At 50.6% G+C, this 13,541-nt stretch overlaps 1 protein-coding gene and 1 pseudogene across 1 annotated transcript in view; both read right to left on the bottom strand.

Annotated features, from left to right (window-relative positions):
• Positions 1-863: 863 nt before the first annotated feature.
• Positions 864-13,541, bottom strand: part of LOC128414887 (solute carrier family 12 member 9-like) — a 93,597-nt gene continuing 80,919 nt past the window's right edge. The window contains exons 11-13 of the mRNA XM_053390821.1: positions 8,524-8,698; positions 3,296-3,442; positions 864-2,167 (exon numbers count right to left, since the gene is read on the bottom strand). Coding sequence (XP_053246796.1) covers positions 1,362-2,167; positions 3,296-3,442; positions 8,524-8,698 — 1,128 coding nt within the window. The 3' untranslated portion in view covers positions 864-1,361. The remainder of the gene's footprint in view (positions 2,168-3,295; positions 3,443-8,523; positions 8,699-13,541) is intronic.
• LOC128414971 (uncharacterized) lies at positions 11,453-11,510 on the bottom strand (annotated as a pseudogene).

The following is a 13,541-nucleotide window of genomic DNA, read 5'->3' as shown; positions in this document are numbered from 1 at the left end:
TTAAGACTATTACTTCTGTCTTCAGTCTGAGGACAGAAGTAATTTTGGTTCCACAGTAGACCCACTAGAAAACCTCTAGGGCCCAAGGAGGGAGGAGAGGACAATTGGATTGGAAATTCAGAAATGATTATCTTTTCCATTCACATTGTTGGTGCTGCTTTTTGCATCCGAAATTTCACATGAAAATGGAGCTATAACCTGATCAGCATAATGGTGTTCCCCCTTGTAATGCTCTCCATCCTTCCGGGGGGGGGGGGGGAGCCTGACACTGCAATGCTGCAATGAATCAGCCATTCAGACCACTGCCACTGTCACGGACTGGTTGGGGGCAGAGGAATGGTGGGAGGAACCATTTGGGAAACCCCAAAGGGGAGAAGGCTCAGAGCCCGGGCAGTGGTGGTGGGATGGTGAGTGGTCAGAGGGAGAAGAGAAGGTGTCAGCAGCAGAAGAGGTAACAGGGCTGAGTGAGTTAGGAGAGGCTGTGGTAGAGATGAGTCTGGCTGCTGGAGAGTCCCAGGTGTCTCCTTCTGCTGCTGTGACAAGCTCCCCTCCCACCTCCCAGGACCAGAAATGGGCTGAAACAGGCGGAGCAGAGGCTGTCTGCAAGCAGGTGCAGTCTCTGATTGCTTGGGAGAGGAGGGGACCTAGATGGCTGTGTGGAGGTGGGGGCTTTCAGTCTCAGCAGCTGATATTCATGGAGTAAGACCACCAGGAACGAGCTGCTCTGCTCATTAGGCCTGACACTCAACCAAGTCTGTGGAGCTCGTGTTTTCGTAAGAGAGATTTACTTCCAACGATTACTGACCAGCACACTCCTGTGACAACTGCCCTTGCCATCAACACCCCAAATGCCACTACAGCAGCCTGCTCAGATCCTTCAGGACCATCTTTATTTTTGCTCCTGTTTCTACATGTATCAAAAGGCACCGGGGCTGCTGCAGAGTTTTTCCAAGGCCACTTGGCAAAGTGCTAGCTTGGTACTGCTCTGGTCTCGCTCAGGTCCCCCTCTGCGTGAGCTCACAGAGCCTTCCAAAGGACCAGTGTTGACGGGACGTCCCTGCAGGACGTAACAGTCTCCTCTTGGCCCGGACGGCTTTGCTGGGCCCCAGAAGCGGATCTCGCGGTTCCCGCGCCCAGGAGTCCTCCAAGTGGGCCCAGTCTTTGGTGAAAGAGGAACCTGAGGCTGCCCGCGGCCAGTCTGGCAGGGCCCAGAGAACAGCCACAGCCTAACCTGCTGCCCGCCCTCATTTCTTGACACACCACACCGCTCTGGTGCCCTGCCACTCCCCAACCCTTGACCGCTACGGGGCATCAGCAAGCCAGCCAGCCACGGCTCGGGCCGACCTCGCGCAGCACCCAACCTAGAGCTCTGTGCTGGTGACAGCGCTGACCCCATGCACCAGCAGCGTGGGGCCCAGCCCTCGAGTGAGCACCTCCAGCTGCTCCAAGTACCTGCCGTACAGGGTGGTGTCTGCTGGGGGGCGGGGCAAGTAGAGGAAGCGGACGGTGGGGGCGGAGCTCTGCTGGAGGATGAGCTGGTTGACGGCGCTCAGGTACTCGTCCGTCACTTGTGCCACGTTTCCGGGGATGCCGAAGGCATCAGTGTCGCCGGCCATCTCCTGCTGGCGGTGCCAGTGGAGGGCCACTGCGCTGTCCCACAGCACCGTGTGAATGTCTGCCTGGATGCGCAGGTCCTTCAGGAGCTGGCGCAGCTTGTCCTCCTGGCCCCGGGGGCGGGCGCCACTCTCCATGCAGAGGAAGAGGCGCAGGCGGGCGCGGCGCCAAGCACGGGCCATGGCCAGGACGCATGCCATCTGCAGCAGGAAGAGGCTGCAGGTGTTCACGTAGTGGGCGCTGTCGGGGCGCAGCAGGTTGATGGGCCAGACGTCGATGAGGGGCTGGGCCCGCCACCCCAGCTCCTGCGGCGGCTTTAGCTCCTCAAAGGAGCGGGCCAGCAGCACGTTGCGCTGCATCTTCAGGGCGTCCGCGATGATGGCCACGTACTCCCGGGGAGAGAGGCACTTCTGCGTCCCCGACGTCCACGGCGGAGGGAAGTTCTGCCAGGCCACCTCCTCCCCGCTGCTGAAGGCCGGGTGCTGGGAGAGGCGGTCCTCCGAGGTCGTGTCGTCGTAGAAGCCCATAGCGATGGTGTTGGGCCTCATGCCTCCTGGGAGAGGGAGAGAGGCAAGGGAGTATTAGCTGGGTTTCCCAAACTCGGGTCGCCAGCTGTTCTTGGACTACAACTCCCATGGTCCCTAGCTAGCAGGAACAGTGGTCAGGGATGATGGGAACTGTAGTCCAAAACTAGCCAGAGACCCAAGTTTGGGAATCTCTGCTTTGCAGCATCTATATTGTTCTGCTTTCTTTCTTAATGCTATTGTGTCTATCATGAGCTGCTTTGAACGAAACTTCTGTTGCTGGAAATCGGAATGAAAGCAGAATCACAGAGTCTTAGAATTGTAGAGTTGGAAGGGACCCTGAGGGTCATCTAGTCCAACCCCCTGCTGCAATGGAGGAATATTCCACCCAAGCTGGGACTCAAGAGTCCCATGCTCCACTGACTGAGCCCCATCAAATCAAGGAGGAGCGGCTGAGCTGCAGCAACAAACAAGGTCAAGATTGGGGGTAGGTGGTTGGTGGTGAAAGTTGCCCTCATGACCCCTAACTCCCCAAAACAAAGGAATGAAAATGGATTGGTGGCCAGTTCCGTCCTACATTTATATTTGACAGCCACAAAAATGAAGAAATATTGCTGTATTTCATTGGTCAGTCTTGTGGGGTTTAGGAACAGAGGCAGCCTAGGCATTTGGTTCAACTAAATCCGTATTGCGGGGCAGGGAACCTTCTGAACTCTGTGGTCCAGATCTGGATTGGTTTCGTCGACCAAATTTGCAAGAGGGGTGGCTCGCCTGTCCATCAGCTGGGGTCACCAAGGCAGCTAGGTGATTTCTCCAGGCGCTTTGAAGTCCTGAAGTTGGGACGTTGAAGCACCTTCCAGGCAGCAAAGTACGCCCTCCCCACCACCTGGGTCTCATGTGTACTATTTATTAAATTTGTATACCGCCCTTCATCCTTAGATCTTACGGCGGTTTGTAGCATAAAAATACGAGGAAAAAAACAAAAAATTCGTAACCAAAAACAAAACAGTAACCCCCTTCCCCAAATGTATTTATTTGCAGCATTTATTCCCACACAGCCTGACACTGCAGCTCACAAAAATCAGTTCTGAGGCGGCCTGTACCTACTTCCTCCTCAGCTGCCCAGCTCTCTGGCCCAAACAGAAAGGGATACTCACCCAAGCCGGAGATGAAGAGCAGCTGCTGGGTGCCGTGTCTGATGGAGTCCGAAAGGGTCAGGTTGACGAAGGCCTTGATGTTCAGCCGGTCCACAAGCTGCAGCCACGAGTCAGACTGGTGCGGCAAGGGGTCAGAAGGAAGGGAGTCTAAGAGAGAAAGGAGAGGGTCAGCCGGCCGGCGTTGCGTTGGACCTCCAGAGCAAAGCCCACAGTGGGAAGAGACCCTTGGATAAGCAGGGACACACTCACACTTAAGGAGGGGACCTGTGTGTGGAGGGACCTCGCTACAAGTCTATCAACAGGGGCAAACAACTTTAAGAGACAGCTGCAGAAGGCATCAGAATTCAATCTGTTGCTGGACTCTCTCAACCAAATCAGCCCCAGCCAGAATGGCAGTGGTCAGGGGCAACGATACTGGAGATTCCAGCATCTTCTGGGTCGCCAGTTACCCTATCCTAACACACACACACACACACACACACACACACACACATATCCATGGCTATAGTTTCTCCAACACCTTACTGGTACCCATTCCCCATCACTCATAGAGTTCCCAATTTTATAGAATCATCTTGTGAACTGCCTTGAGATCTTTTGATGAAGGGCGGATATTTTATTTTATTTTTTATTATCTCAGCTAGGGCCAGGGCCTTTTCAGTAGTGGCCCCGACTTGGTGGAATGCTCTGTCACAAGAGACTAGGGCCCTGCAGGACTTGACATCTTTCCGCAGGGCCTGCAAGACAGAGCTGTTCTGCCTGGCCTTTGGTTTGGACTCAGTCTGACCCTTATGTTTCCCTCCCCTTATGGTTTTGATCTATGGGCTACTTTTAAAATGAGGCTGCATTTTAAATTGCATTTTAACCTGTATTTTAAATTGTTTTTTCCCCCTATTATGTTTTTACTTTAATTTTACTGGTGTTAGCTGCCCTGAGCCTGGCTTTGGCAGGGAAGGGTGGGGTATAAATAAAATGTATTATTATTATTATTATTATTATTATTATTATTATTATTATTATTATTATTTTGCAAAAGACAACAAGGATCATATAGTACAACCCCATGCAATGCACGAATCATTCGCCCTACATTGGGGCTTGAACCCAGAACCCTGAGATGAAGAGTCTCAAGCTCTACAGACTGAGCCATCCCAGGAACACCAGGGGTGCCAACTTGAATAAAATATTGCGGGGGCCCAGGTAAGCCCCACCCCGCATAATCAATCCCATGATGCAATGCATACACACTATTTGAATGGGAATGCCCATCAACTTTGTGGGGGCACAGCCCCCTCAAATATTTTATTGTGGGGGGTTGAAGCTCCCACGGCCCCTAGAAGTTGGCTCCTATGATTCTCGTGCAGTACTGTTGTGGACACACACTAGCACTCGTGTTTACCAGACATACCTCACTTCTCGCCGGCAACATTCGCACAACCTGACTGCTGACCGATAACACTTTGGTATCACGCTGCCTTCTGCCTTCCCTGCTATGCCCCTTCTTGCCAACAAAGCACAGCCCTCTCTGCCCCCCCCCCGGACCATAAAGAAGGCTGATCACCGAAGAATTGATGCTTTTGAATTATGGTGCTGGAGGAGACTCTTGAGAGTCCCATGGACTGCAAGAAGATCAAACCTATCCATTCTGAAGGAAATCAGCCCTGAGTGCTCACGGGAAGGACAGATCCTGAAGCGGAGGCTCCAATACTTTGGCCACCTCCTGAGAAGAGAAGACTCCCTGGAAAAGACCCTGATGCTGGGAAAGATGGAGGGCACAAGGAGAAGGGGACGACAGAGGACGAGATGGTTGGACAGTGTTTTTGAAGCTACCAGCATGAGTCTGACCAAACTGCGGGAGGCAGTGGAAGACAGGAGTGCCTGGCGTGCTCTGGTCCATGGGGTCCCGTAGAGGCAGACACGACTAAATGACTAAACAACAACAATCTGCCCCTAGGCCTCATGTGCTGACGCTTCCCAAAGCGCATGAGCAGTTGGAATGTCCAGGAACGCTCCGTAACACCTCAGTCGAGAGCTGCAAAGGTCCCAAATGTTGCAATTCACATTCTTGGCTTCTTTTACTGCATGCCTCTGATTCGGGGGAATGAAGTGACAATGCCACTGTACTTTAAGTATAAACCTACATATTCCGCACTTTTAAGATGAGATATCGTTTGCAACTCTGCAATCCACCATTTATATGCCCTAAAAGATAATGGAAAGCTCTCCCCGCACGGCTCTCTTTAAAATTCACCGTTTCAGATAATTCTGTGTCACGTGTGTGTTGTGACGATGGACTTGCGCCTTGCCAAACCAAAGAACGGTTCGTTTCTCCCTCTGCCACAAAGTTCCCCAATGTGGGTGGAAGAAGCAGCTTCTGACAGTGCTTGGAGTTCACAAGTGCATTCACAGAGTGACTTCACACCTGGCACCAAGTTCACCTCCTATCCACCCAAAGACCCAGGAATCCTTTCTCATTGATCCACCATACTTTATCTCTCAGATTTGCCCTATAATTCTGGTCTGATATCTCTCCCTCTCTCCCTCTCCCTCCCTCTCTCTCTCTCTCTCTCTCTCTCTCTCTCTAGGTGTGGTTGAAAAATGAAATTAACCATCTTCCTCTTTCTACTTTCCCCTCTTTTCAGCGGGAGGGGGGGGGAAATCCATTAGTCACCATGGAAACCAGAACAGCTCTGGGAGGGACCCCGTTTGCGGCCTTCACAAAAGCAGCTGAGAAATCAATTTGCAGTACAAAGGACAGCAGGCAGGTACAAGCAGGAGCCTGGGCAGGCGGCACACAGACCCAGGTGCGCTTGCGAATGCTTTTGGCTGGAGCATCCGTGCAGCATGAGGAGCGCTGTACTGGTGAACACGTGTTCACCGGAAGGGGCACGTGCTCATGACTGAGAGTAAATAAAAAGGCCGAGCTGAGACATCAACTCTTGAAGCAAACTTGCACTCTGGGAGACTCAACCTTCTCAACCAGAGGCTGCTCACCTGGTGGGGCAGAGCTTCTGCTCCAGCCTCCTGCCAGGTGAGTTTCTATAGTTTAACTGGAAGCGGACCGGTGAGCTGGCAAGGACGTCGGAATGGTGCAAATTGGTGCAAACCGATGGAGCCGAAAACAGCACTCCTGCTTTTGCTTTTGTAGGGCACTGGACTCCCTGCCTCGTCACCCCACCCAGGAAAATGACAGTCATGCACTTGGCAGGAAAATCTGCTGAGCCATCCATTGAACGGCCTCAGTCCAGTATACCTGAAGGAGCATCTCCACCCCCATTGTTCTGCCCGGACACTGAGGTCCAGCTCCAAAGGCCTTCTGGTGGTTCCCTCACTGTGAGAAGTGAGGTTACAGGGAACCAGGCAGAGGGCCTTCTCGGTGGTGGCACCCGCCCTGTGGAATGCCCTCCCACCAGATGCCAAAGAGAAAAAACAACTACCAGACTTTTAGAAGACATCTGAAGGCAGCCCTGTTTAGGGAAGCTTTTAATGTTTAATAGAACTACTGTATTTTAATATTCTGTTGAAAGCTGCCCAGAGTGACTGGGGAAACTCAGCCAGATAGGCGGGGTATAAATAATAAATTATTATTATTATTATTATTATTATTATTATTATTATTATTGGCTTAAGAACATAGGAAAAGCTGGCTGGATCAGGGCAACGGCCCTTCTAGTCCAGCATCCTGTTCTGACAGTGGCCAACCTGAAGCCCCAATAGGAAATCTCCAAGCAGGATCCGAACACAAGACCCCACTCTTCTCCTGTGGTATTCAGATGCACTGGCACCTCTGACCGTGGAGGCAGACCATGGTCATCCTGGCTAGGAGCCATCCATAGCCCTCTCCTCCTCCCTGAATTTGACCAATCCTCTTTCAAAGCCATCTAGGCCAGGGGCCATCATTGCTGCCTGCGGGATTGAGTTCCATAGTTCATCTATCTGCAGTGTGAACAAATATTTCATCTGCCCTGACTCTTCCAACGTTCAGCTTCAATGGACATCCTCAAGTTTTATCCATCCACTTCCTCCAGGCCACACATGATTCCACAAACCTCTACCCTGTTGATTCTCCCTCGCTTTTTTCTCTAAACTGAAAAGTCCCAAATGCTTCAACCTTTCTTCATAAGAGCCACTCCACCCCCTCAATCCTTTCGGTTGCCCTTTTCCAAACTTTTTCCAACTCTACAATATTGTTTTTGAGGCCAGGCAACTGGGCATGTTCGTTTAGTCCTTGATAAAGTATTTGATCAAGTCATCTATCTGATTAAGCTACTGAATATTGCAGCCCTAAAATGAAAGCCACTAAAACCTCCAGCCTGGTTCCAGTTTATCAGAAAAACTATTTTCTCTATTTTCTTTAACAAACAGAGAATAGCTCTGGGCCATGGGTAGGCAAACTAAGGCCCGGGGGCTGGATCTGGCCCAATCGCCTTCTCAATCTGGCCTGGAAATTGGTCTGGAAATTGGCGTGTTTTTACATGAGTAGAATGTGTCCTTTTATTTAAAATGCATATCTGGGTTATTTGTGGGGCCTGCCTGGTGTTTTTACAGAAGTAAAATGTGTGCTTTTATTTAAAGGGCATTTCTGGTTTATTTGTGGGGCATAGGAATTCGTTCATTTCCCCCCAAAAAATATAGTCCGGCCTACCACATGGTCTGAGGGACGGTGGACCAGCTCTCAGCAAGACTGCATCTTTCAGTGTGCTGGCTGGCTGGGGCTGCTGGGAGTCAGAGTCCAGCAACATATAGAGGTCCATGGCTCCCCCCCCCCTCCCAATACTGAAATTTCAGTATTTCTGAATACTGAAATACCCTTCTGGACTAGGCCCCTGTGCCCGCGCCTGGGAATGACACCAGGAGTAAGGAGTACTATAGTTGGGTGACCTTCTACCCCAAGATAAGCGTACAGGAACAGGAAGGTCTGTTCATGCTCAAGGAGGCTCAAGGATGTAAACTTACATGTACAAACTCACGAGGTTGGATTCCTTGGGAGGGGGAAAGGGGACCTAAAAGGGATATAAGCTGGATGTAACTGCTTTTTTAGTGTGCTTGCTGTGAACGATCAAGCAGTGCCTTTCTGCTGCTCCGGAGAGCAGAAATAAACTCTTTCTCTGAACCAACCCTCAGTGTCTATTGACTCCTTCCTCCCTCCCGGGAGCAATGCTCACCCGACCCATGGAAAAGGTCTGAAAGGCGACACCATCATACAATACAAGGAGATGCCCCCTTACCCAAATCATCCAGCTCCACGTGGCCAAGCACATACAAGCCGCTCTTTTTGAGGTCGTTGATGAAGCTGATGAGCTGCAGGGACGTCCGCGGGTTCCGGACCATCAGCAGCACCTGCGGCCGCCAGAACTTGACGTGCTCCTTGCGGATGTCCAACATCAGCAGATACTTGCGGACCTGGGATTAGGGGGAAGAGCAAGAGTCAGGCTGGAGGGGTCAATGGGCTGTTAGGGCATGGGAGTACCTCTGGTGGGGGACATGTCATGCTCCTTCTGGGGTGGTTTGCTCTTACCTGTGGCTCCGAGATGCTGTCAGCATGCGACAGCAGCCACAACCTAGGAAATGGCTTCCACTGGCCAGCTAAACCAGGTGAGGGCAACCAAAGGGTCTCAAATTCTTGGAGAGTTAGGGGCTTCTTTTGCATGCAAAGACAGGCTCTGGCAGATTGCACCAACGAGACCAAGAGAGGGTCCAATGGTCAAGAAGGCAGTTTCTGCACATGCTGTAGAGCAGGCTTCCTCAACCCCGGCCCTCCGGATGTTTTTGGCCTACAACTCCCATGATCCCTAGCTAGCAGGACCAATGGTCAGGGATCATGGGAATTGTAGTCTCAAAACATCTGGAGGGCTGAGGTCGAGGAAGCCTGCTGTAGAGGGAAGTGAGGAGCAGATGGGGCTCGTAGCCCATCTAGGACTGGCATAGGCAAACTCAGCCCTCCAGGTGTTTTGGGACTACAACTCCCATCATCCCTAGTTAACAGGACCAGTGGTCAGGGATGATGGGAGTTGTAGTCCCAAAACAGCTGGAGGGCCGAGTTTGCCTATGCCTGATCTAGGAGAAGGAAAACTTTGATGCTGAACCTCAGCTGCGTTGCAGGACATTCTTCAGAAGAAAATTCTAAGGAGTAAACCCTACACAAATCTGGAATGGAGTCCCCAAGACAGTTGGATGTCGCCTTGAATGCCTCCTTCTGGCAACTCCTGCAGCCAAGCTGGTGCCCAATGTCTTACTCTGCTTTCCTTTGGACCCAATCAGTGAGGCCAAGAGGGTGGTCTTGTCGTCTGGGCAGCCCAGGATCTCCAGACACACTGCCCAGGCTAGCGCCCTGTGGAGGCTACGTTGGTGCTGCTAATGCAGTAGTTTGACTTCGTCCCAAGAGGCTATATCTTTGGACATAGACTCTACCTACAGTGAACTACAGTGGTACCTCAGGTTACAGACGCTTCAGGTTACAGACACTTCAGGTTACAGACTCTGCTAACTTTGCTTCAGGATGAGAACAGAAGTCGTGTTCCGGCGGCAGCAGGAAGCCCCATTAGCTAAAGTGGTACCTCAGGTTAAGAACAGTTTCAGGTTAAGAACAGACCTTCAGAACGAATTAAGTTCTTAACCCGAGGTACCACTGTAGTAGGCTTCTCACTGACCACAGCATGATTAGCTCAGTAGTGGAAGAACCAGACTGGTGTACCCCTGAACATATGGGAAAATAATATCTGGGATACGGCAATGTCTGGCCGTCTCACCAGATACAGGAGGGCAATTAAAGGCATAACGAATAGAAACACAGACCCCCTTCTTAAAATAAGTTAACGACCAATATCAAGATCTTATACCAAATGCTTGATATTCTCAGTGGAGAGGTTACGTTAAGCAACATGTTTGAATGTTGAATGTGAAAGTGTATGTCTAGAGACAACGAATGAAACAAACATCATTAGCTGTACTGCTGGATAAGTTTTTAATGATTTTTGTATTTGTATAAAAACTAATGAAAATGTGTGGGTTGTGTGTGTGTGTGTGTGTGTGTGTGTGTGTGTTTTAAAAGGCAGACAGATGCCAAAGCATCTGAGGTGGCGGTGGAGGGAGCCCCCTCCTCAAAGCCCCATGTTTCTACAGATAAGCAAGGAGGCAATTTAGCCGCAGCTTCCTTGGGCCCTGTGGATTTGGTGCTCCTCACTGGCTGATGTAGAGAGGAAGAATAATAGCAGAGTGCCATTGATGTGCACAGCGCTTTGTGCATAAGATAGAAAAGGACAGGTCTCTGAGCTGAGGAGAATACGTTCTACAATCCGACAGAAGGTGATGGGGTGGCAGGAGGCCAAACAACTTAGCGATTATCCTCATGGGTAACATCCTGTCAATATTACGGAGGATTTCGCCACAGGTCGGGTGCGGTTGTGTGGTAAAATGTCCGCCTGAAAGTGTGACAAAACGGTCGCCCGTATCCGTCATATCAAAGTGATGTGTGAAATACGGTTCGCCTTATTTGAGTCACCCTTGTCAGCAAATATCCAGCAAACACCACACAGGATTTTACCGAACATGAGGCGCATACGTCTGGAAACAAAAGGAACTCCTTTGAGAGGTTTCCCTCAAAACTCTCCCGCTTTTCCTTGAAAAGAAGTGCTTTGCCTGAGGCACCACAGGATTTGCTTTTTAAGAAATTCATTTTGAGACCAAAGCTTGCCCTCCGAGCGGAGCAATGCCCGTCTCCGGCTGACGCCACCTCTTCCTGCCCCTGGGGAAGGAGGTGCGCACTCCTGCCACTGCCAGCCAGGCTTGAAACAGGAGAACCAGATGGGGAGTGTGAGAGGATTGCGGCACCTGCCTGTCAGCACCCCAGATTGGCAGGAGGAGGGTTCCGCCTCAGCGCCCCACTGCCCACGCTGCGCTGAGGGGATAATGGGGGGGGGTGGCAGACGCTGACAGCGCCATATGCCGGCGGTTCCGCCTTGACAAGCGGGCGGCGTTCGGGGCTCCCTCTGCTCCCAGTCAACGGAGGCGTCTTGGCTACGAGGCTGGTGGGATGAGTGGGCAGGTCCTGCGAGAAGCCTTAGCGAGCTCCGGCGCCATCCGGGCATCCGGGATGTTAATTTCGTGGAAAAGGGGGAAGGGTTGGGGGCTGAGACCTGTAGCAATCAATGGATGCTTCCTGCTAATCTTCTCTGTATCGTTCCAATTTTAGTATATGTGCTGCCGAAGCGAGCACTATCAATGGATGCTTCCTGATCACCTACTTAAAGGTAAAGGTAAAGGTAAAAGTTGGGATGCGGGTGGCGCTGTGGGTAAAACCTCAGCACCTAGGACTTGCCGATCGCATGGTCGGCGGTTCGAATCCCCGCGGCGGGGTGAGCTACCATCTTTCGGTCCCAGCTCCTGCCCACCTAGCAGTTCGAAAGCACCCCTAAGTGCAAGTAGATAAATAGGGACCGCTTATTAGCGGGAAGGTAAACGGCGTTCCGTGTGCTGCGCTGGCTCGCCAGATGCAGCTTGTCACACTGGCCATGTGACCCGGAAGTGTCTGTGGACAGTGCTGGCTCCCGGCCTATAGAGTGAGATGAGCGCACAACCCTAGAGTCTGTCAAGACTGGCCCGTACGGGCAGGGGTACCTTTACCTTTACCTTAAAGGTAAAAGTAAAGGTAACCTGACACTTAAGTCCAGCCGCGAACTACTCTGGGGTTTGCGGCGCTCATCTCGCTTTACTGGCTGAGGGAGCCGGCGTTTGTCCGCAGACAGTTTTTCCGGGTCATGTGGCCAGCATGACTAAGCTGCTTCTAGCAAAACCAGAGCAGCGCACGGAAACGCCATTTACCTTCCCGCCAGAACGGTACCTATTTATCTACTTGCACTTTGACGTGCTTTTGAACTGCTAGGTTGGCAGGAGCTGGGACTGAACATGGGAGGTCATCCCGTCACGGGGATTCGAACCGCCAACCTTCTGATCAGCAAGCCCTAGGCTCAGTGGTTTACACCACAGCGCCACCCATGTCCCGATCACCTACTTCCCGAGTGTTAATTCTGATCAAATGAGCATCGCTAATAATAATAATAATGCTTTTCATTCAAATGTATCCCAAAGGGGCTTACAAACAATGAATAACATGCTGGAACATAGAACTGTGGAATCAGAGAGCTGGAAGGGAGCTCCTCCCCAGGGTCATCTAGCCCCACCCTCTGCAATGCAGAAATCTCAACGAAAACATCCATGACAAATGGTCATCCAACCTCGGCTTAGAAACCTGCAAGGAAGGAGGACATTAATAGACAGGACATTAAACTGTTTTTATATGCAACAACAGCGGCAAGAGTATTGTTGGCCCAGAAATTGAAGCAAGAAGAAATACCGATGGAAGAAGAATGGCAGACGAAATTAATGGACTACGCAGAATTGGATAAAATGACAGGAAGGATTCGAAACCTGCGGGACCAGAGATTTACAGAAGAATGGAAGAAATATACGAACTATTTGAAGAGCAACTGTAATCAACAAATTACGCTAGTAAGTCTACAAGAGGTTTTCTAAGGAGGAATATATGAAATATTGCAAAGAAGATAAAGAAGAGAGACATTAGTTACGGTACTTAAATGTAATAGTGAAATTAAGAAATGTAAATTAAGTGGAAAAGATTGGAAAATTTTCAGATGTGATTGATGGAAGTCAAAAAAATTGTATAAGATATAAAAGTATGTTTTATAATTGTTGAAAATGATATGTTATAACTAGTATATACATATATACATATACACACACACACACCCCTGCAAGGAGGAGAGTCTACCACCTCCCAAGGGAGACCGTAAAAGAACATTCTCTAACGCAGTATAAATCATGTAGATTAACAAATTATCAGTAAAGCAATTGCAAACTGTAAGACACTGTTAACAAAGCGACAGCTAACTCGTCCAATGAAGCCGGACGTGGGAAGGACAAACGAAAGTATATCATTGCACAGGGCACAGTTAGATCTATGGAACTTGCTCCCAGTGGAGGCAGTGATGGCTACTTGACTTGGATGGCTTTAAAAGAAGATTAGAGGATGTTCCGGCCATCAGGGTCTACCAGGAATGATGACTATGTCCTGCCTCCACAGTTGGAGGCAATGGGTTTCTGAATGGCGGTTGCTGAGAATCCCAAGCAGGGAGCGCAGGGCTGCAATCAGGTCCTGCCTGGGGGGCTTCCCATAGTTGGATCTTGGGGGTCACTGATAGAAAAGGGTGCTGGACTAGATGGGCTGCTG

The sequence above is a fragment of the Podarcis raffonei genome, chromosome 5 (assembly GCF_027172205.1).
Source record: "Podarcis raffonei isolate rPodRaf1 chromosome 5, rPodRaf1.pri, whole genome shotgun sequence".
NCBI classification, from domain to species: Eukaryota; Metazoa; Chordata; class Lepidosauria; order Squamata; family Lacertidae; genus Podarcis; species Podarcis raffonei.
The sequence above is the reverse complement of the archived record's forward strand: the minus strand, read 5'-3'. Positions and strand labels throughout refer to the sequence as shown.